General features: G+C 35.5%; 1 protein-coding gene across 1 annotated transcript in view; it reads left to right on the forward strand.

The window, feature by feature from the left end:
- LOC140154129 (uncharacterized) overlaps positions 1-21623 on the forward strand; it is a 171382-nt gene that overhangs the window by 96227 nt on the left and 53532 nt on the right. The window contains exon 7 of the mRNA XM_072176736.1: positions 16893-17106. Within this exon, the coding sequence (XP_072032837.1) occupies positions 16893-17106 (214 nt within the window). The remainder of the gene's footprint in view (positions 1-16892; positions 17107-21623) is intronic.

The raw sequence follows: 21623 nt of genomic DNA on the forward strand, positions 1-21623 counted from the left end.
ATTTCAGCCTGCGCAAACAGTGAAATGCACACTGATATCACTGCCACTTCAGGGTGGAAAATGGTATATTAATTACAAAAGTACATCATTAGGCCAAACAAAATAATAGTTTTGTCTCATGTTCCCCGTGTGCATTTGATTTATGCTGCACATTTACTCAAGCAAAATTGCTGAAGTTGAATTTCATTTTTTTGGCCGAAAATCAGCTGTAAAATCAATGTTCAATTTCAATTTTGTTTCTGTTCGCACCACAACTCCGAAATTGTAACACTAGTGTGTAGCCTGTATTCCAGCTAAACAATAGCCATTATATAGAATTGTATTTACATATATTTTGATATTATAAAATACCCAAAATTGGCGTTGTTCAATTTATTAAAAAAACACCAAAAAACACATATCACATTAGATTTGAAACTCCCATGGGACATGAGACAAAAATATTATTTTGTTTGGCCATACATAAAATAATGATATTTATACAAAAAATACACGAGGCAGCCATTGTAGATATCACAGTTTGCATTTCAACTCTTTTCATATGTCCCATGATGGTTTGATATTGGAAATGAACCAAAGACATAGAGAATCAAATGGTGTATTCACATAGAGACAAATCTTCATCGGTATAAGTCTTGCTTAAACAATGAATTTTAGTCATCAAGACATTTTATACCATAGATCCCCTTCATGTAAATAGTCAGTTCTAGTCCCGCGCTGAAGCGGGAAATGATGTCAACTTTATATATATTGGAAGTTTCATCTAGTTTTGAAGTAAGCAATCTCACTTTTCCCCTGTGTAAATATGTTCTTTGTCATTTATCTATTTTAAAAATGCATGAAAATGTAGTATTTGCACAAGTAGCATTTTAAAAGCATTTGCTTTTTTTTCACTTTTTATTTTAAAGTAAACCTTGAAAAACAATAAGAAAGACGGATAGAAATGGCTTCTCTGATTTGTGTTAAATGTGGCTATGGACTTATACTGACTTGCATTGGGCTATTACATTTAAAATTCACACTTCCCCTGTGGAAGATTTAGCTGAAATCTTTCACAGAAGAAGTATGAGTTTTGAATAGAATTGACAATTGGGTTACTTCTATTTGTGTTAATGTGCCTATGGACTTATACTGACTTGCATTGGGCTATTACATTTAAAATTCACACTTCCCCTGTGGAAGATTTAGCTGAAATCTTTCACAGAAGAAGTATGAGTTTTGAATAGAATTGACAATTGGGTTACTTCTATTTGTGTTAAATGTGGCTATGGACTTATACTGACTTGCATTGGGCTGTTACATTTAAAATTACACTTCCCTGTGGAAGATTTAGCTGAAATCTTTCACAGAAGAAGTATGAGTTTTGAATAGAATTGACAATTGGGTTACTTCTATTTGTGTTAATGTGCCTATGGACTTATACTGACTTGCATTGGGCTGTTACATTTAAAATTCACACTTCCCCTGTGGAAGATTTAGCTGAAATCTTTCACAGAAGAAGTATGAGTTTTGAATAGAATTGACAATTGGGTTACTTCTATTTGTGTTAAATGTGCCTATGGACTTATACTGACTTGCATTGGGCTGTTACATTTAAAATTCACACTTCCCCTGTGGAAGATTTAGCTGAAATCTTTCACAGAAGAAGTATGAGTTTTGAATAGAATTGACAATTGGGTTACTTCTATTTGTGTTAAATGTGGCTATGGACTTATACTGACTTGCATTGGGCTGTTACATTTAAAATTCACACTTCCCCTGTGGAAGATTTAGCTGAAATCTTTCACAGAAGAAGTATGAGTTTTGAATAGAATTGACAATTAGGTTACTTCCATTTGAAATACTCACTCCAGTTGTGGAAGATATAGGTAAAGCCATGATACAGGGGGAGTATGGGTTTTAAAATTGATTAACTCTGACCAATTACATTTGAAAAACATACTCCCCCTGTGGCAGACATTTCCAAAATCTTTCACAGGGGTAGTGTGGATTTTAAATGGAATAGCCCAATATATTTGATGATACCGTAAATGAGATTGTCAGCATCCTCTTATGCAAGTAAACCCCAAGTTGATGGACGTTTCTGAGATGAATGGATATTTAATTTGTTTAAGTAGCTTGCTAGCAAAATTACGACATGAAAACTCTTTATTTTCTTGTCCAATTTCTTTCGGGCGAATGGAGTATGTTGTTTCGAGACAAAAAATGTTCACATTTAAAAGAGATGTTTGCAATGAATTTTAAACTGAAACTGTTTGCAGGATTCACCCAATGGATTTCAATGTAGATTTCAAATGGAGCCATCCATTCAGGTACCTTCATTTGAAATTCACACTCCCTGTGTGGAAAACTATAGTAATGTTTTCCATAGGGGGAGTATGGATTTCAACTGGAATAGCCCATTTAAAACATGAGTGAATATTGGGATAGAGTTTTGTCCATTTTGATTTGCCCACCAATTCAATCAATTTAATTTCCCACGGGATGGGTTTAATTCGGTACAAATTATGCCCATAACAAGCATCGTCAGATAGGTGTGCAATACTGCATCAAAATCCGATGTAAAACGAACATCACATAATAGGTCTATATCTTTCAGACATTGATGTTACGGACAAATCTTTTCTGATTGAATAATCAGTTGAAAGGTTAGATTTTCATTGTTTTCAATCTTTCACAGACTGAAGTTAGAGACAAATCCTTTCCAGTTGAAAACTAGAGCGATAACCGCACCATAGCTGAACCATGTGGCTTTGGCAGTATATTGTGGTAGGCCTATACCACTGTCACCCGGAGTCTGTAATGGACATAATCTCGAAATGCTACGAAGGTATGACCACCCGAGTGGTGTTAATGAAAGAGGAAAAGTAAAGAATATAAAATAAACTAGAGTAACTGTGCCCTTTGCAAGGGCACGAGGGTAAGGTAGGCGGATGACTGTGACGATCTGATCAAGCAGCAATACTGTGCAGGATAGTATTAATTTTAATAAGACTGTTTCATTAATTGCCGTTTTAATATACCTTGATCGTGAGAAGCTGGCATTTTGAAAACTCGACTTTTGACCTCTGTATGACCCCCTTAATGACCTTAAATGAATGTTAAAATATTTAAAACATGTTAAGAATGTCATAATGATCATTGCATTTAAATTTCAGGTCAATTGAAGCATTTTGAAAACTTGACCTTTGACCCCTTTATTGCCCCTTAATGACCTTAAATGAATTTTAAAATATTTTCAACATGTTTAGAATGTCATAAGGATCATTGCGCTTAAATTTCAGCTCAATCGAGCATTTTGGAAAACTTGACCTTTGACCCCTTTATGACCCCTTACTGACTTTAAATGAATCTTAAAATATTTTTTAAATGTTTAGAATGTCATAAGGATCATTGCATTTAAATTTCAGCTCAATTGGAGCATTTTGAGAATCTTGACCTTTGACCCCTTTATGGCCCCTTAATGACCTTAAAGAAATTTTTAAATGTTTGAAACATATTTAGAATGTCACAAGGATCATTGCATTTAAATTTAAGCTCAATCGGAGCATTTTCAGTTAAAATGACCTTTTTTGACCCCTGTGACCCCTGGATGACCTCCGACGCTTGGAAATATTTTTATTATATTCTTTATGTTTTCCTCTTTCATATGACACCACTCATGGGGTCATACCTTCGTAACATTTAGAGATATGTCCATTTCAGACCAAATGGTTAGTCAGTAAGCTAGTAACTTAGTAAGTAAGCTAGTAACTTAGTAAGTAAGCTAGTAAGTAAGCTAGTAAGTAAGCTAGTAACATTCACTCTTATAGGCTGATACCATTTCATGGTTCAGCAAAAAGATTGAAAATATTCACTCTAAAAAAGTTTGAAATCTCATTCCAACCGCTTGCAATGCATGCTATTTGGCAGTACATTAGATGTTACACTAAATTGGATGGTGAAATCATATATCAGTCTACCCTAAGTTAGAGTCAATCTAAAAATCCATTTCAATCTATTTAGATTGATTCCTATCATCAACCATTAAAAAATTGAAATATTTTAAACGGTCAATTTAATAGAGTAATGTAGCATCAAATGACATGTCTACATCAAACCACAGATCCGGCAATGTCCAGGATCTTTGATCAAACATAGTCATATAGCTTTCACATTTTTCATGTGCAGTCTATATACAAAGCATGGCTCTACAGTGCCTGAGGGCATCGCTGTAATGTCTAATGCAGAAATTAAAGGACAAACAAACAACGGAATCAAAAAAAGAATTGTAATCGGCCAGTGCATCACTTAATCTAGATTCAGTTGAAACTGCAAGTAATCCACTGATTTTCCATGTGGCCTAGGGATAACCTTTCAATCAAAGAGGAAGCCCCACTAGAACAGTTCTTCTAGGGTGAACCAAACCTGCCTGGTTATCAAATTAATCGGTGACAAGGTTATCTCTGAATTTGACAGGTGCTAATTGATGCAATAACATTAAAACATCAATTAACACCTGTCAAATTCAGAGAAAACCTTGTCATTGATTAAATTGATAACCAGGCAGGTTTGGCTCACCCCAGAAGAGTTGCTCTGCCAGGCCTTCCTCTTTAATGACAGTAAGAATACCAGCAAAATATATACAAAGACAGCGAAGTAAAATTCAGTACAATCAATAAGTGACATGTTTGCCTAATACTATTTTCTAAATTATGTAATTTTTTGTTACAACCAGAAGGATGTTAATGAAAACATTTGAAGTATTCCTTTGGCAAAAGTGATTCAGGATCATACATCAGCTCAAAATCATGTCAAAATAATGCTCTGAAACATGTCAAAAATGCTGCTGCAGCTGCATTCTATAAATGACCCATCTGCCAGCGATCTAGCTCAGGCTAACCAATATGCTTTTAAAAAGAAACATGAGGTCCATGGATGGTATATTATTACTTTGTATGCATTGGGCTGTTCCACTTGAAATCCATACTACCCCTGTGGAAGATTTTGGAAATATCTTCCACAGAGGGAGTATGTTTTTCAAATGTAATTGGCCAGGGTTAATCATTCTGAAACCCATACTCCCTCTGTATTATAGCTTTACTTATATCTTCTACAACTGGAGTGAGTATTTCAAATGGAAATTGCCCAACTGTCTATTCTAATTGAAATTCATACTCCCTCTGTGGAAGACTTTAGCTAAATCTTCCACAGGGGTAGTTTGGATTTTAAATGGAATAGCCCATTGCTTCCTTCCTAAATAGAGTTTACCTGGAAGACAAGTTTGATCTCATGTTTTAACCCTTTTACTGATCAAGTGAACCCTGCAGGCAAAATAGACACCACGTTCATGTATCTTAACATCATGGTATAGGGGTTACTCTTAGGTTTTAACCCTTACTGTGGAATTTGGATTTGTGAACTGGTGAAAATCATTTGCAATGCAGTGAAAATGGTATATCTGGTAAAAATCGAGTATATTTGGTCTTAATTTTGAGGTGTTGCATGCATAGTAGTAATATTGTGCATTGAATTGAAGGTTGGGAAGGTTTGCAATTTTTATTCTAATGCCTTGCATATAAGATATGGGCTTCTACTCTCTTTTTTACACCAAAAGGTTGACTGAATTTCTTTCTCAAAATTACGACTTTTTGAGGACACAAGTATACTAAATTCGCATCCTATAGATTTTCAGGCCTAAAGACCCATTAAACACACCCTTAACAACCAACCTGAATTACTGTAAACAATTCTTAAAACTGGTCCAGCTAGTTCCCTCTGATCTCGATGTCCAAATTGTGAGTACTGAGCACATTAGTGCAAATCCTATGCATTAGGGCAGGCTGGCTATTGATGCTTAATTGGGGTTTTGCCATGGCTCTAAACTACAGCTATAGGCCTAAGTTTTTCTGTCTGAATCACCAAAATGCCTCTCAGAGGTGCCAGTTGCTACATTCACAAGATGATGACTGCTTCTAACCATTATATATGTGATGCGATCAAGCAAAATCAGTCGGAACTCAGCAATAATACATTTTCAGTTTCTTACAGGATAGTAAAAAACATTTACAAAGCTGGATTTTGCAGAAAACCCCATTGAAATTGAACAACCAGTTCCAAAGATATGAGCAATTAAAGAGTTTCCAAAACAAGAAGAAACAAAAGGAAATATTTCCTTTATTTAGCTATATCTCAAAATCAATATTTCCGAGTTCCGACTGATTTTGCTTGATCGCATCACATATTCTAAGTCATGAATCCCGAGTAACGTGAAGCTGAAAACCAAAGAATAAGCTTTAGAAAGCATGTCAAAACCCTCCCTATATGTCAAGGTCTATTCCCTATATGACAGGGTGTATGCTGTCTTTGGAGAGACATGTTTTGATACTGGTTCAACCCCATGGGCACTGCTGCTTTTTATTACAAAACCCCTGATTGGTTAATTGCGTGTAATAATCATTTGAGTAACCAATCAAAATAGAGCTTTTAGATTTCTCAGCAATTTTCAGCTTAATCTCCTGTCAGCCCTACATATTATTCTTACTATATCTCTGATTGGTTCAATACATGATATACCCTTCTTTGTAGCCAATCAAAATAGTTCTTAGAGGTAGATTTTGTCGGTATTGGCCATAGGGTTAAATTGATTCACCTGTCTATAGAAACCCTGTCAGACCAGGTGTAGACGTATACTTATACATACTTTATATGACAACAAATCCTGGGCAAAGTGTACGACCATCGTATAAAGTACAGTAGAATGTAATAGCTGCCTTATGTAAACATGTAGGGTCCAATTTCTCGAAGCTTGGATAGTGGACAGGCTTCCTAAGCCAGCAGGCTAGCCCTACCAATGTGGATCCATTTGATTGATTTATGTTTCCAGATTATGTGCGTTGTAAAATTGTAAGTACTGTTCATCAATGATATCACTAAGGAGAATCAAACCTTTTCCACATTTGAGAGATTATTTGGAGTTACTAAGGACGTCTCTTCTCATAGTACTGGCATTAACTTTTATTTCTCTTTCTTAAATTTTATATTCATAGATGCAAATTTCAACAGGTGGCTCCTTCTCTTCAGAATTTCCGCAATTTTGTTAAGCTTAAATTCTACATTGAGTACAAAATTGCTGAGAAAAATGGCAATCTTGGCAAGCACTTTAAAAAGTTTTCTTTCGACATCGATAAAATTTGATTGTGGTTTTTTTTTCAAGTAACTTTTATATTTTGTATATTATGTATATATCATGGCTAGTTTTTTTTTAAGTGTGTGAGTAGAATATGAATCCTTTTTTCTTGTTTGTCTTCTGTCCTTTTGTATGTTTTGTATGAGTGTGAGTGTTCGTTGTCTTCGTCCATAGTCTTTGCCTCGTCTGTCTCTCTTTGTACCTGTTGCTCAAAAAGAATATTTTGATTATGTAATTATTGTTCATGATCGTTGGGAACTGATGGCTCATTATGTATGTCTTTTTTCCCTCCATCAGTTCCAAGCACAGGGAATAAAAAATAAAATAAAAAAATAAAAAATTGCAAGCACTGGTATATATGACTAATTGGGCTTAAACCTGATGGCTCAGGAAGCCTAACTACTATCCATGCTTGTAGTGTTTGCAGCACAACCCCCTCATTGTTAACTGTTGACATTCTGTATTCAGTATCGAAGTTACGTAATGTTACTATGCCAACGGGATCACGCGCCAGAGTAATGAACTATGATCGAAACAATCACCACACAAAGTATATGGTACTCGAAGGATATCAAAATAGCGTGATCCGGTAACCAAGAGAATTACGTAACCACTTCGATGCTGAATTACTTTCCTGATGGCCACTAAGCCAATCCAAGGTATTGCCATTACATGTAGTTGGGGTTCTTCATGTGTTATTGATCAAAAGTAAGAACATGGATTGAAATATTGCATATGGCAGCTATTATATTCTACTACACTTACGATGGTCTCACACTCTGCCCACGATATGAAATGATACCTCCCTTAAGGAGCTTCTTCAGACTTGCATAAACATGCATTATGGATGGCTACAGAAAGACATATCTTGGTCAGAAGGAAGTAGGCTATTGGGACATGATAGTATTCATTCCGAAGCAGTATGTTGTGATTTTGGTGCAGTGAAAATGAGAATTGATCAATGGTGCAAGATAAATGCCATTTTGAAATTGAACAGGTTTGAAAGGACTCTGAAATTCTGAATTTGGTGCTTCAAATATCTAGAAAGAAATGATCCTGGTATTATGTCACATTTGAATGTAGTATAATACAGTGTTTTTCTTGCAATATTTGTTCGCAAAACGTTATGGGAAGAAAAATCACATGCAGATTGTAGTGGGGAAGTGATTTATTATGCCTAAAAAAGTCTTATAATATTTCCATTTTTAGTCCATCAAGCAGATATTTTGATATGGTATGAGACTGAGTAGATATCCATGAAAAAAGTTTATTCTCAAAATTTCAGCTGATTCTGATTTTGCGTTTGCAAGTTATGCATGATTATGTTTATGGCATCAGTGGCATGTCCAGGGGGGTGCTTTGGGGGCTGAAGATCCCTGCACTTTGTTAAAAATCATGTATAATCAGCGCATAACTCTGAAAGCCCCTCTGAGTTCCCTGCAGGAACAGATCCTGGACACGCCGGTGGGCATAGGCTCCATCGTAATTTTGTTCTATTAACAGAACATAAATACATATTTGATGATATTTTTTCCAAGCGAATGAATCTGCAAGGAATGTTTTGCACACAAACATTGTATAGCCGGAGGTTTCCAATGGTATAATAAAAATCTCAACATTTTTTTTAGAATGCTGGGGGATGAGGCTGTGGATCATAAAATGCCCTTAACTAAAAAGTAGATTTTTGTTTTTATTGAGATAGGGGAGTAGCAAAAGCCCCACTAGCTGTGTTGTGCCCCTTAGCTGTGTCTGCATTGGATCTGAACAGTTAACAGTGAACTTGATTTAATAGTATCTGGTATACTTGTAGTAAAAAAAATGCCCACCCCTAATTACTGACCTAAGTTTGGACTTTGGTACTTCATGTGGATTCTCTTTTAAAATGGCCGATTGAAATGTTTCAATCTTTTAACAATTGATGATAGGAAGCAATCTAAAAGACTGAAAAACAATGAAAATCAGTCCTTCCTAATAAAAATTCATGCTGATATAACAGTTGTAGGGACATATACCCATGGTGTGGATGGGGATTTATTATATCTTGAGTATAGACAGAGCACGATTAAACACGGTTGACTTGACCACTGACTAGATTAATGTGGACAAATCAAATCAAGTGGCTAATCATTATGTGCCAGTACTTGCAGCATAGTTGAAAAGGCTAAGCAAAGTGGCTAGAATACTTTGGGCTAAGTTTCTGCAATTTGGAATGTCTGCCGGAATTGGGCTATTCCAGTTGAAATCCATACACCCACTATGGAAGACAGGGCCTTATAATACCGTCCATAAAGTTAAAGTTTCTGCAAATTGAAGGTCTGCTCAAATTGGGCTATATTCCATTTGAAGTCCATACACCCACTTGATCTTAATCTTCCACACAGGGATTGTGAATTTCAAATGGGGATGCCTGACATTATTTATAATCTATATGCATCCCCTGTGTGGGTGATTTAGGTTGTGTCTTCCATAGGGGGTGTATGAATTTGAAAGTCTGTACAAAAAGTAACTCAGCTGTTATAAACACGCCTATAGCTTCAGAACTAATATTTGTATTCACAATATTTTTACATAACATACACTTTGTCCAGTTTTGTTCAATATTAACACCAGTGTTTTGAAACAATGATACCCCAATTTAAAAGTTGCAGCTATTTGTATTGATTGGAAGTAAAGCGCTAAGATAATGACGTGCTTTACGTGTTTACAGTGCTGGCATAATAAACATTGATTGCTGTAAACTGCAACTTTTAATTTCGGGTATTTTTCTTTAAAAGCACTACTGCGTTGTTAATATTGAACGACATTTGACAAATGGGGTATCATAATGCGCGTAAATAAATCATCCTTCTTTTTATGTTGAAATATTGTGAAAACAATTATTAGTTCTGAAGCTATAGGCATATTTATAACAGCTGAGTTACTTTTTATGCAGACTTTAGAATGCCCTAGAAAGCTTTTATATTCTGTCAACTGGAAAACAAATTGGTACAGTTTTTACCAAATTTCCAGAAATATTTGGCAAATGTTAGCTATTATGTGGCAAAATTGTGCTATTTATCTGAAAATTTGAGATGAATGTGGGGTTTATAAGGAGGGTGTGGTAGGTAGATGTCTCTGGTAATTACAGAAGTGGGAATTTTGATACATTAGTGTGTACCTACGCTCAAATATTGCATCAAATTAAAAAGAAAGTGGCACATTTTTTACCACATTTCTAGAAATATGTGGCGAACTTCAAAAATGTACAACAAGGCAAAGTTGGGCAAAATGTGGAGGTGGGTTAGTAGGTAGGAGCCTCCAATAACCATACAAGTCTAAAATTTGATCCATTGGTGTACCTAAAGCTCAAATATATTCCATCAAATTAAAAAAAGAAGTAGCAAATTTTTCCCAATTTTCTAGAAATATGTGGCAAATTTCAAAATGAGGTAAAATTGGGCTGTTTGTCTGAAAATGTTGAGAAAATATGGAGGTGGGTGAGTAGGTAGGAGCCTCCAATAACCATACAAGTCTAAAATTTAATCCATTGGTGTACCTAAAGCTCAAATATATTCCATCAAATTGAAAATAATGTGGCACATTTTTGCCAATTTTCAATAAATACATTGGTATAGATGTACTAGAGTGCTCTTCAACCATATTGAACTACGTACGGCCCAAACTGTGGTTTGTATAAATTGACTCTGAAATGCTACAGCATGGATGTTACTTGTGCTTAGCTAATAAACAGAATCAAAATGTGAATGTACAATGATGCATTCAGGCTACCCAAACAAAATATATGGATCCAGTTCTGTCTGCATTACCAAGCTATGGATTATGGCAACAACAATAATATTATTTGTTCCTGCAGTATATACCCAATAGACCTGTACCAAAATGAGCTGATCGACCCAACTTTTGTTTTCAAATTTGCTCGCATAATGTATTGGAATGCATCATGTACCTTATGGTTGTTTGATGTGATCATTTATTAAATTTTCTGACAAAACATAATGCTCAATTGTAAACCTGGACAATACCAACAACTATCACACTAATATGTACATATTTCCAGCTCTTTTTAACACAGATTTACATTTCTTTTCAACTTATTCATCTTTTTTGCTTTTTGTGGTATTTTTATTCTATAAATTCTACATTTGTGTGCAAATTGAGGGTGCTACTTACATATATTCTAAGCCAAATAATATAAGTTATTTCTAACATTTCATGATTAAAAGTTTTTGATCGCTCAATGAAAAAATAAAGAGCCTGCCGCATTTGGTCTTTCATAAAGAGTAACATTACTAACAAAATTCAGTTGAAAAAAATATATGGTTTTCCTTTTCCAAAAAGTGGGTTCTGTTATGAGTCTTGATTGTGGTTGATGTCAATCCACATTGATCCGAGTCATTCTGGAGTAGAAAGTATCTTGTACCTAGCCTTGAGTGTTTTTGGTTCAACTTAGTTGACAAGGAATCACTGTGGCCCTGCCGTTTCCTTCTCGGCACTCATGTTTCAACCATTTGATTATTTCTACGCATCTGCCGGTATCCCTTGCATTGATATGAGCTTGTCTATCTCTCTTCACTCTGTACCAAATTGGGTTATTCCACTTGAAATCCATATACCCCCTTTGGAAGGCATGACCTTAATCTCCAACACAGGGGGTGTAGATTTCAAAAGGAGTCACCCATTCAGGTAAATTCACACTCCTTGTGTGGAAGATTAAAGTCATGTTTTCCATAGGGGGTGAATGGATTTCAACTAGAATAGCATGCACCCACAGATACGAGCTAAATGCTAAAAAGAGAAAATGGTTTGGTTGCATATATATGTACATTGTATTTGCCACTTGTTTCTATGTAGATTTTTATGAGGAGGTTCATCAGGATCGTTCATAGTTCATGTGATTAAGAAAGGTTCTTTGTCAGATCCAATTTCAGATTTCTGAGTGAGCATCAGTTTTTTTGGATATGAAAAAGAATCTTTCTCAATTAAAAGCATCTACACCAAGCCACGCATGCATATGGTCGAATCCAACGAAAAGTGTACACGGCATGTTCAGGGCCATAACTTAAAAGTATTAATCAATTGGCATTCGTTTTTGTATTGTGTTTATTCGCCTTGATCATATGCTTCGTGCCATATATAATAAGACCCCTTCTGTGAAAAACTTAGACACAGAGACCTCAAAACATGCTATTTTTACCCATTTTTTCAAAATATTTCTTAAAGTATTTTTAAAAACATATAAATCAGTTATGAAAAGAAGTCATTGGATTGAATCTAAATTGATTTCCTGAAAGGTGTGTATTCAAAGATTGCCTGTTCAATTTTTCACATATTTGTACATAATTATGAATTTTTAGTGATAATTTTTTGAGTGGTATTTTTTTACATTACCTACGAATACAATTTTTCATAGCACTAGATATATCTTTAACAAATGGAAATCACTAATAAATGCATAATTGATACAAGCTTTGATATGTCCAATACTGAAATGCATTGCATTCGGACATCTTTATTATTGTGTTTAGCTGCCAGAAATTCTAAATGGCACAAAGGTAGGTTTGGTAAAAAATATGCATTACCTCCGAATACGTGTTAAAAGCTGTGCCATTTCCACAAAGTGAGAGAATAGTAAACAATAGTTAAGCAATAGGTGCAGGGTAATACACTCTTTATTTCTACCAAGTTTCAATAGCCTGCGTTTAAATATTTCTGAGATGTCAACAATAAAAGCAAGTATTCAGAGGTAAATTTCGGTAACCGAATGTTACCTACTGAATACAATTTGACATCATGACAGTATTGTGAAACACCGCCATTCATGCCAATGCCCATATTGGTACACAACAAAGGCCTGTATGTTTGCTATCAAATCATATGTCAATGAAAGTTGCGAATTCACATACATGCCCACCATGCAAAACTGAATACGGCTTAATTGGTGAAAAATATGTACTGAAATAGACGACGGTCTGCTCATTTGAAAGAAAAATCAGATTCAAAGAAGATTAGAAGGGATAAATACTTGGATTTGTCAACTGTCATGTGTGCTTTATTTTAAATGTTTACCGACCTTCTGGTTTCTGAGTAATTTGTGTCCAAATTGATTTATTCGAAGGTAACTTTTGATGTTTTCGCTAAGGTTACCTACGAATACCATGGAAAAAACGACTGTTCTCATTGTCTCATGATCTAGACAACACATTGATGGACCCTGGTATAAAGCTAATTGTAGTTGCCCTCAAATGAAAGGCCACGAGACGTAACTGACTCCAAGATGGACTTCACAAGTCTGCAATAACGGTTTTAAGCGATTTGTGTGCAATTAACAAATTAAAGTCACTTTAGTGCCTTTGTTTCTTACTTCAATCCTCTTTCAACCGCTGTGAACCGATATTATTAATACATGATAGGGTCTAAAGTATCAATAAACGCACATAAAGAAAATAATACATTCAAAGTGCTTTATAAAATGGAGTTTTGATTGCGATATCCACCAAAAGTCTAATTCTTACCTACAAATACTGAAATGTTACTTACGAATACAGTATAATACATGACATGTGTAATGAAGTGTCTTAACCAATGGAAATTAATTGTCAAAAACTTTAAGCGGTACCCCAGGACACTATTATTACCCATATACGGATTCATTCAACAATTATTTATTATGTAAAATTGATGATTAACTACTTGCATATCAAAATGAAGTGGTCAAAATCTTGCTAAAAGCATCAAAATTTTTTGATCTAAGGTAATAGCATTTATTCATTTGGACGTACCATCTGAAAGAGATCTAAAACTACCATTTTATTAATTCATTACCATAATAGCAAAATTTAAACCTCTAAACTCAATATAGATATTGTTAAATCGCTCATGTTACCTACTGAATACCGGGTTTCTTCACCTTTTCATTGTATAAAGCGTTAGGTGTATGCGTATAATTCCTAATATTCTTGAAAACATATATCCTACTCGTTCTAATACAATGTGTAAATTGATTCATACTCATTTGATAAATGAAATACAGAAACTGACCTAAACTTCATTTTCAAAAATAAACTATCATAAATTGACTAAGATCATATTGATCGCGTTATAAAAATAAAAACAAATATTTTCTGGTTGAGCTAGCATTTTCCTGACATCCTGTGGTCTACATTACACGAAAAAAGCGTTCTTGGGAATATTCCATTTGTTTTAGGTTGATTAGTATTGCGATAGTGAAAGCGTCCTAGTGGTATTCGTAGGTAACATTGGGTTTTGATATCACATTTCCTATCACACGTCCTGGATTTATTTTTCAAGATTAGTAATGGCACTTTTGGTTCCTATAAGGCCAATATGTCATGAATCAATGGGCAAAAGGAAAAAATTGTGGAGACATTTTTATTTCGGACTTTTATTTTTGGCCCGTGGACACTTTTGGTTGGATTCGACCATATGTTGTCAATATTATTGGGCAAAACCCCCTCCCACATATATTGACTGCATCATCAGCTTGTGTGTATCACTGAACATTTTGACAATTCCATTTCTAGATAGTATAGTCCTAAAAGTTACAGAGTGTCTTCAATCATGCTTCAAAGGTGAACCTTTTTTTTTTGAAATCATCTGGTCTTGCCCCTTGAATAAACCCATATCAATTCAATTGAATTGCCATCTTATGATTCAAAATGAGTATGTTTTATGATTCTTTCCTGAGTAATATCCTTTAATTTTCTAAAATTGGGATATCCCCAGTCAATGTTTCCTTAATGTCCCAATTCTGTTCCAAAAAAATGACATAGTTAATTTCCTCCATGGGTTTGTTGCTTACTTTCATGTGTTTCTGCCGTGTTACTGTCAAGTGACATATATTTGGTAAGCTGTATGTATGACACATCAAAATTTCTTGGTTACATCAAAGTAAAATTCTGTATAATAGTAGTTACGAGCAGCAGAATAATGATATAAAATTGGATTGATTCAGCTCATATTTATTGGTCGAGCTATGAGTTTTAAAATATTGGACAAGACATAGGCGTAAGCATCCAATTTTATCATTATTATGTTTTGGATCCAATATTTTCACACACTTGGACTCATCTAAACTTAATGGTGTTAATCAGGATTATAATTATCTAGTGATGGTATATAGTTGTTCTCAAGTTTCTATAAATATTTTAAAATCATGCTATAGCCAAAATATTAAATTCTCGATCATGAGAGCCAACTTGGGTACGCACAGTTATTTGCGTTGAGCGTACTACGCAAATACCGGCGCTTACGCCGCAAACACAGCTTTGAGAATTGACCAATCACACGGTCGTTGCTAGGCACGGTCAAGGTTCGGTCATGCAGGTCCCGCGATCGTGTTATTCTATGAAAAGTACGCTGACGCAGAAGGTACATCCTCTCATGATCAAGAATTTGTTATTTTGGCTATATAATAAGGAGGTTTTGAATTTTGATGCAGTAAATGGGCACTGGAATGACCTATAGGCCTATCTATTTTAGGGATTGTTCAATATTTAAACCAGGGAGGGAGTGGGAATTTTGACAAAATTTTGTGTTCCCCTTGCATCTGCTCAACATTTTTGGATTCTTCCCTTCTCCATTTAAAACATTTCCTCCTGATGGTTCAAGTAAAAAATTCATATTCCTCCTTCAAGGTCCCCCCAAAAAAATTGGATTCCCCGCTTAAATAACTCCCACTCCCCCTGGTATAAATATTGAACGGTCCATTAATATCTTATCTAAGGGTACTACTTTAACAAAGGTAGGGATGTGCGGTGTGATTTTTGATCTGGGGATCTTAAGAAAGTATCAGAGAGTCTGAATTAGGGTCTCAAGAATGAATCAGAGAGTCTAAACTTGAGGCTTAAGAATGGATGAGAGACTCCAAAACCATGTGAACTTGGGTCTTTAAGAACAGGTTATTGAGTTAATGTAACTGCTGGAATACGAATAAATTTTGTTACCAAAATCGGCAAGATGGACTCAAACTCTTCAACATCAGTCCATGGCATTCCCTGTTTGTTGTTAATTTGTTAGTATGAAGTCTTACAAAGTGTCACAAAATGTGGACCAGTTTAACATTAAAATTTGACAATTTGAGTTGGAGCCTTTGAAAATTTTATGAGGGACCGAATGGCCTTATGACATGTTTGAAGATTTTGTCCTATTTTGAACATGGTCTATACTACATCATATCATATGTGTAGTGTTTAGCAGGTATCTACACCAGATGACATCATATTATGTATTACAGCAGGAAGTGTCCCATATTCATAACTCATCAAATACTGCACATTTTGATTCTCACAGGGTATGTGTCATGTGTCAAATTGAATCAATTCTGAGAGCTGAGTGGTTTATTTGAACTCTATACATGCTATATGTATGTCATGCATTGGGTTGTTCTATTTGAAATTCATACCCCCAATGTAAGACATGACCTTAATCTTCCACACAGGGAGTATACCATACACCCTCTATGGAAGACATGACTTTAATCTTCTACACAGGGAGTATGAATTTCTAATGGGGTTACCTGGATGGATGACTCCATTTGAAATCTTCACTCCCTGTGTAGGAGTTTAAGGTCATGTCTTCCATAGGGGGTGTATGGATTTCAATTGGAATTGCCCATTTCGAGTAGATGATTATATGAAATAAATGATCATAAATACACTACCACTTCTTTAATATGAATTTTTTATTCTAACTTTTCTTATTTCAGAAGAGGAGAAAGCATTCCATATGGCAAAGTGATAGAATCCTCATCTGTGAGTTCTGATGCGGACTCCTCCCCATATGTAACCAGTCTGAGGTCCGTGAGAGGTGACACAGACAATCTCCTGAAGACTGAACCAGATGTTGGAAGCAGTAGATTGGCTTCAAGGTCTGTGTCTCCTGGAAGTTCTGCCAATCTACCACTCAGGAAACTACCAACAGTGAGTGATAATGAAAAAAAAAAACACCAGTGATTTATAGTGCACTACACATAGGCACAACGCCTAGACGTTGATCCACAAGCCTCAGCACACTTAACAGGTTGTTGCTGATCACTATGGCCCACATCATGCCATATACCATTAAACACAGGGACTTGCAGCTAAGAAGCGCACAGCCTAGACATTCCCAATTCTTCACAGCCAGGATCAGCTCCCGAGTTTCATATGGGTTACAAGAAGACAATTAGCAATAAGTGTCTTGTCCAGGGGAATTTCAAGTTATTTCAATTTTACACGAGAGTGTATTAATAGGGATGCCCACTGTCAATACAGTTTACACTAGAACGATTTTTCATTTACTGTGTGCGTATTGTCTATGGAGAAACTGATCGATACAAGAAATCCCAGGCCTGTTAAATGGCGTACATACTTGTTTTGATCCAAATGTAGGCCTATATCAGGGTGTTTCAAGAAATTCCTGATTCCACCAGAAAACATTAACCAGACTTTTTCCTGTTTGGTCAGTAAATAGAGAGAACCTTCTTTCATGAAGAGATCAACTTTTTTTAATGAAAAATTTAATGAGATGAGAACTACAACAGGTTGAAGTGACACCATTCCGTGCACCAGGTGTTCAAACGCAATTATCTCCGAATTTGGAGTGAATCAGACAAGCAAACTTACATACTCATAAAATGTAACTATTTTTGAAGACAAAATGTGTAGGATGTTAAGAAATTTAAGAATGTTTAAGCCTATCATGCCCATCTCAAATCATGCACTTCCCTGCACTTCTCACTACCATGTCCATTCCATATGCTATCCATCATCATGTGATCATGGCTTCCATGCACACACAGTGTATTCCTCAATGTAGTAAAGATAACCTTTGAGTTGGAGCAAATTTCTCAAAATTGGTAGTGATTAATGTTACCAAACTTATGCCGTGATGAAATATAATAATTTTTGAAGATAAAATGTGCTGACCTTAAAAGATTGAACAATGTTTAAGACTACCGCTTTTCATTTGAAATAATGCACTTATTGTTCATCTCCTCTATGGAGATATTTTCCATATGCCATCTATGATCATGCTTGAGGTTTCACCAAACAAACCATGGGTTTTGAGGTCTTATATTTTTGTTGTATGTCAACAAAATCGATTAAATTTTCAGGATGATCTTATTTTCATGTTGTTATAAGCAAATATAATGTTCCAGATAAGCTAGTTAATAAATACATTAAAAAAAAGTACCTTAAAGTTGCACTTTCTGTTAGTATTCCTTTTTGGACTTTAACTTTTTAAAATGTTCTAGCAGCCCTATATAAACCCGTGACACTCGGAAGGCCATATCTCTGGAATGAAACGTCCGATTAAGATTATTTAAACGCCAAAATGTTTCTTTCATCAATTCCCAGCCAATAAGTTATGTCTGAATCAATTTAAAAGTACTTCAATTTTTAGTGGACATGCCTAGTATTGTAACGGGACCGAGCTTGCCCCTAATACTTTTGTAAACGACTGATGGAGAAGACTAGCCTTCTAAACATACAAGTGGTAGCGTAGTATCAAAGACTAGAATTCTCCCCAAGACATGTTGAATCAGTGATGCATGAAAGGAGAAGTAACAGGTAAAAATGAGACTTGACAATTCTGTTTTATATTTGCTTCTTTTGTTATATCTTGTATTGTTATTTTGCTTTCATATTTGTCTTATCACATCACAATTCATAAATACAAGTAAACACTGGTAAATACACAATCTCTGTTGTTGATCATGACGATATTTCCTTATTTAGGCCTATCTCTTTTAAATCCAAATAAATTACCAATAAATGCTGCCGAAAAGTATATAGGCCTACTATCTGCTTGAATAATCAAGAAGCATAAAAATACAATTTAATCAACAGAATCTCTCATTACATGACATAGTCATAGGCTAGGCCAAAGCCTAGTAGGCCTACTACAGAGTATCCATGCCTGTACACCAAATACGAGCTTGCCATGCAACAATGAATGCACATAGATACAGTGCATAATTTTCCATTGGACTTGTGCATGTGTGCGGCAAGTCACTTGCACAGATTAGGCATAGGCGCTAGGCCAAATCACCGGAGTGCATATAAACACCCTGGTGTCACCACTATTGTGGTAGCCAAGCTGCCCCTAGCTCAATCTGAGCTCCAGAGTAGGGCGTATTTGCTTTGGTTGGCAGTGCTTACCCTGTGGTTTCCCTTTCAGGGTTCGTGGGTGGACTAATTGTCCACCAAGCAATCTGATTAATTCGCGTCGTGCACGGCCTTTATATACTCTCCTGAACGCGTTCATGGAACCTTTTGGCGGCTGCGTTCAAAGCGTAAGCACCGTTACTATGGATATCAAGCAGTCACTCCGCGTCAGGCGCCACTTTCAAAAGATTTGAACATGACGAAATCAACAATTTAATAACTAGAACAATTGCTAAAGTGTTTTTAAATCAGGAATCAAACTGATGACCCCCTTTTTTTTTTTTTATAACATTAAAATACTCAAAAATATCTTAAAATTCTACATTCTTAAACAATTACATCTTAAATAATCCAAAGTTTGATCAACAAAAGTCGTTTTTGAAGAAATTTACAATTTTAGGAAAACTTGTTTACGCTCCCAAACGATTGCTGGCCGGGAGTTTCAAAATGACAAATCCAAAATTCTGTAAACAAACAAGAAAAACCTGAATTTTGTCCTGAATATTCATTCATAGACGGTATGTAATACCTTATTGTTTTCCTGACAAAATTATTTACACAATATTATAAGATCTCTGTACAATATAAGCTAATATAGCGGAAATAGTGAAATTTGAGGCCAATTTCGCACGCATTTCGACATGACAAATTTCTCTGCCGATTTTCAACCCACGGCAAAAACTGACGATCGACAGGTAAACAAATCCAAATATTTACAAAAATATACCTTGTGCAGAGCCATGCAATCATTTTTAAATGTATAATAACTATCAAAAACTACCACGAACACGTGAGCATCGTGACTTTTCTCTAAATATGAATTTGACAAGAGCTGAATTTTCGTATCTCTGCAATAGACAAACACACAGGAGGTAAGCTTAAAAACAGGCCAAAAATATGAAATCGCATTTTGGCTCTCCGTTTCAGTATTAACCACCACCGGGTTCAAACCCACAACCTCTTGCACTATAGTAAAACGCCTAATCGATAGAGCTAACTTGACTGCTTGAAATAAGTTGATATGGTCTGGGGTTAGCTGTAGTATTATGGTATGGTCGACTTTGGTCGTGATAACCGATTGAGAAAGCATTGGTCACTAAGACCTGCTACCAGGGGATCATATCTGCCTGGATCTCAATGGCATATTGGTTCTAATCGACTTTCATATATCCTATGGTTTTTCAGAGAGCAAACTTTTGTTTGTTTACTTGTTTTGGGTATTGTACACTAATGTGTCTGCATCATGTTCGCCATTGCTGGGAAATATTGTGTACTTAGTAATGAACTCAATTAGGGCCTATTATGGTCAATTATTTATGTATGAAGACATGGATTTATTTATGTATGAAGCCATGGATGATCATGGGTGGGAAAAGCATGGTTGACCATGGTTGGGTAAACCATGGTCAACCATGGTTGACCATGGTTGGGTAAACCATGGTGCCATTTCACAAAACATGGTTAGATCATGGTTAACCACGGATCAAAAAGCATGGATGACTGTTGTTGAGTTGTGTAAACCATGCTAGTAATACAAAGATCGCAGGTTCGAATCTGGCCAGATGCACTGGGTCTTTTTTCAACATCGATGTGCGCTGGCTGCCCTGGGTAAAGATTAAAATATGTTCATGGTTAACCATATTTAACCATGGTTGAACCATGCTTGTTTCAACTAGGTAAATAAAGCAAAGCCACTGCTTCTTTCATTCATATTTTATTTCCATAAAAATCAAAGACATTACATAAAAAAAAAAATATATAAACACGGTACATATGGAGGAAAAGGCTGGAAGACCAAAAAGGTCTGAAAGTTAGCCTTTCCCTGAAATCAAATGAAATTAACAAAATAAATCAACATCACATAACATAACCAAAAGACAAGGGAAGGGGGGGGGTGCTCACGGAAAAGATTAATTATATATAGAGATCAGTTTTGTTTTGAATTGATTGCGGAAATGTTTAACAGATTTTGAATCTTTCAGATGTTTGTCTAAAGAATTCCAAAGAATGGGACCTCTTGTACGTATGGCATGATCAGAAAAGACTTTCTTATTTTTGGTTAGATTTAGGTCATTTACATATCGTGTCTTGTAGTTATGTATGTCAGAACGTCTGGTAAAATAATTATCAAATGAACAGGGCAGCTCATTTATAGAGTGCCTGTACATGAATGTACCTAATTCCAGTGTATACATATCTTCAACTTTTAATATGTTATAATTAGCAAACAATGGCGCTGTGTGGTCTCTATAGTGAACGTTTGCCACCGTTCTAATAGCCCATTTTTG

The sequence above is a fragment of the Amphiura filiformis genome, chromosome 6, assembly GCF_039555335.1.
Source record: "Amphiura filiformis chromosome 6, Afil_fr2py, whole genome shotgun sequence".
NCBI lineage: Eukaryota > Metazoa > Echinodermata > Ophiuroidea > Amphilepidida > Amphiuridae > Amphiura > Amphiura filiformis.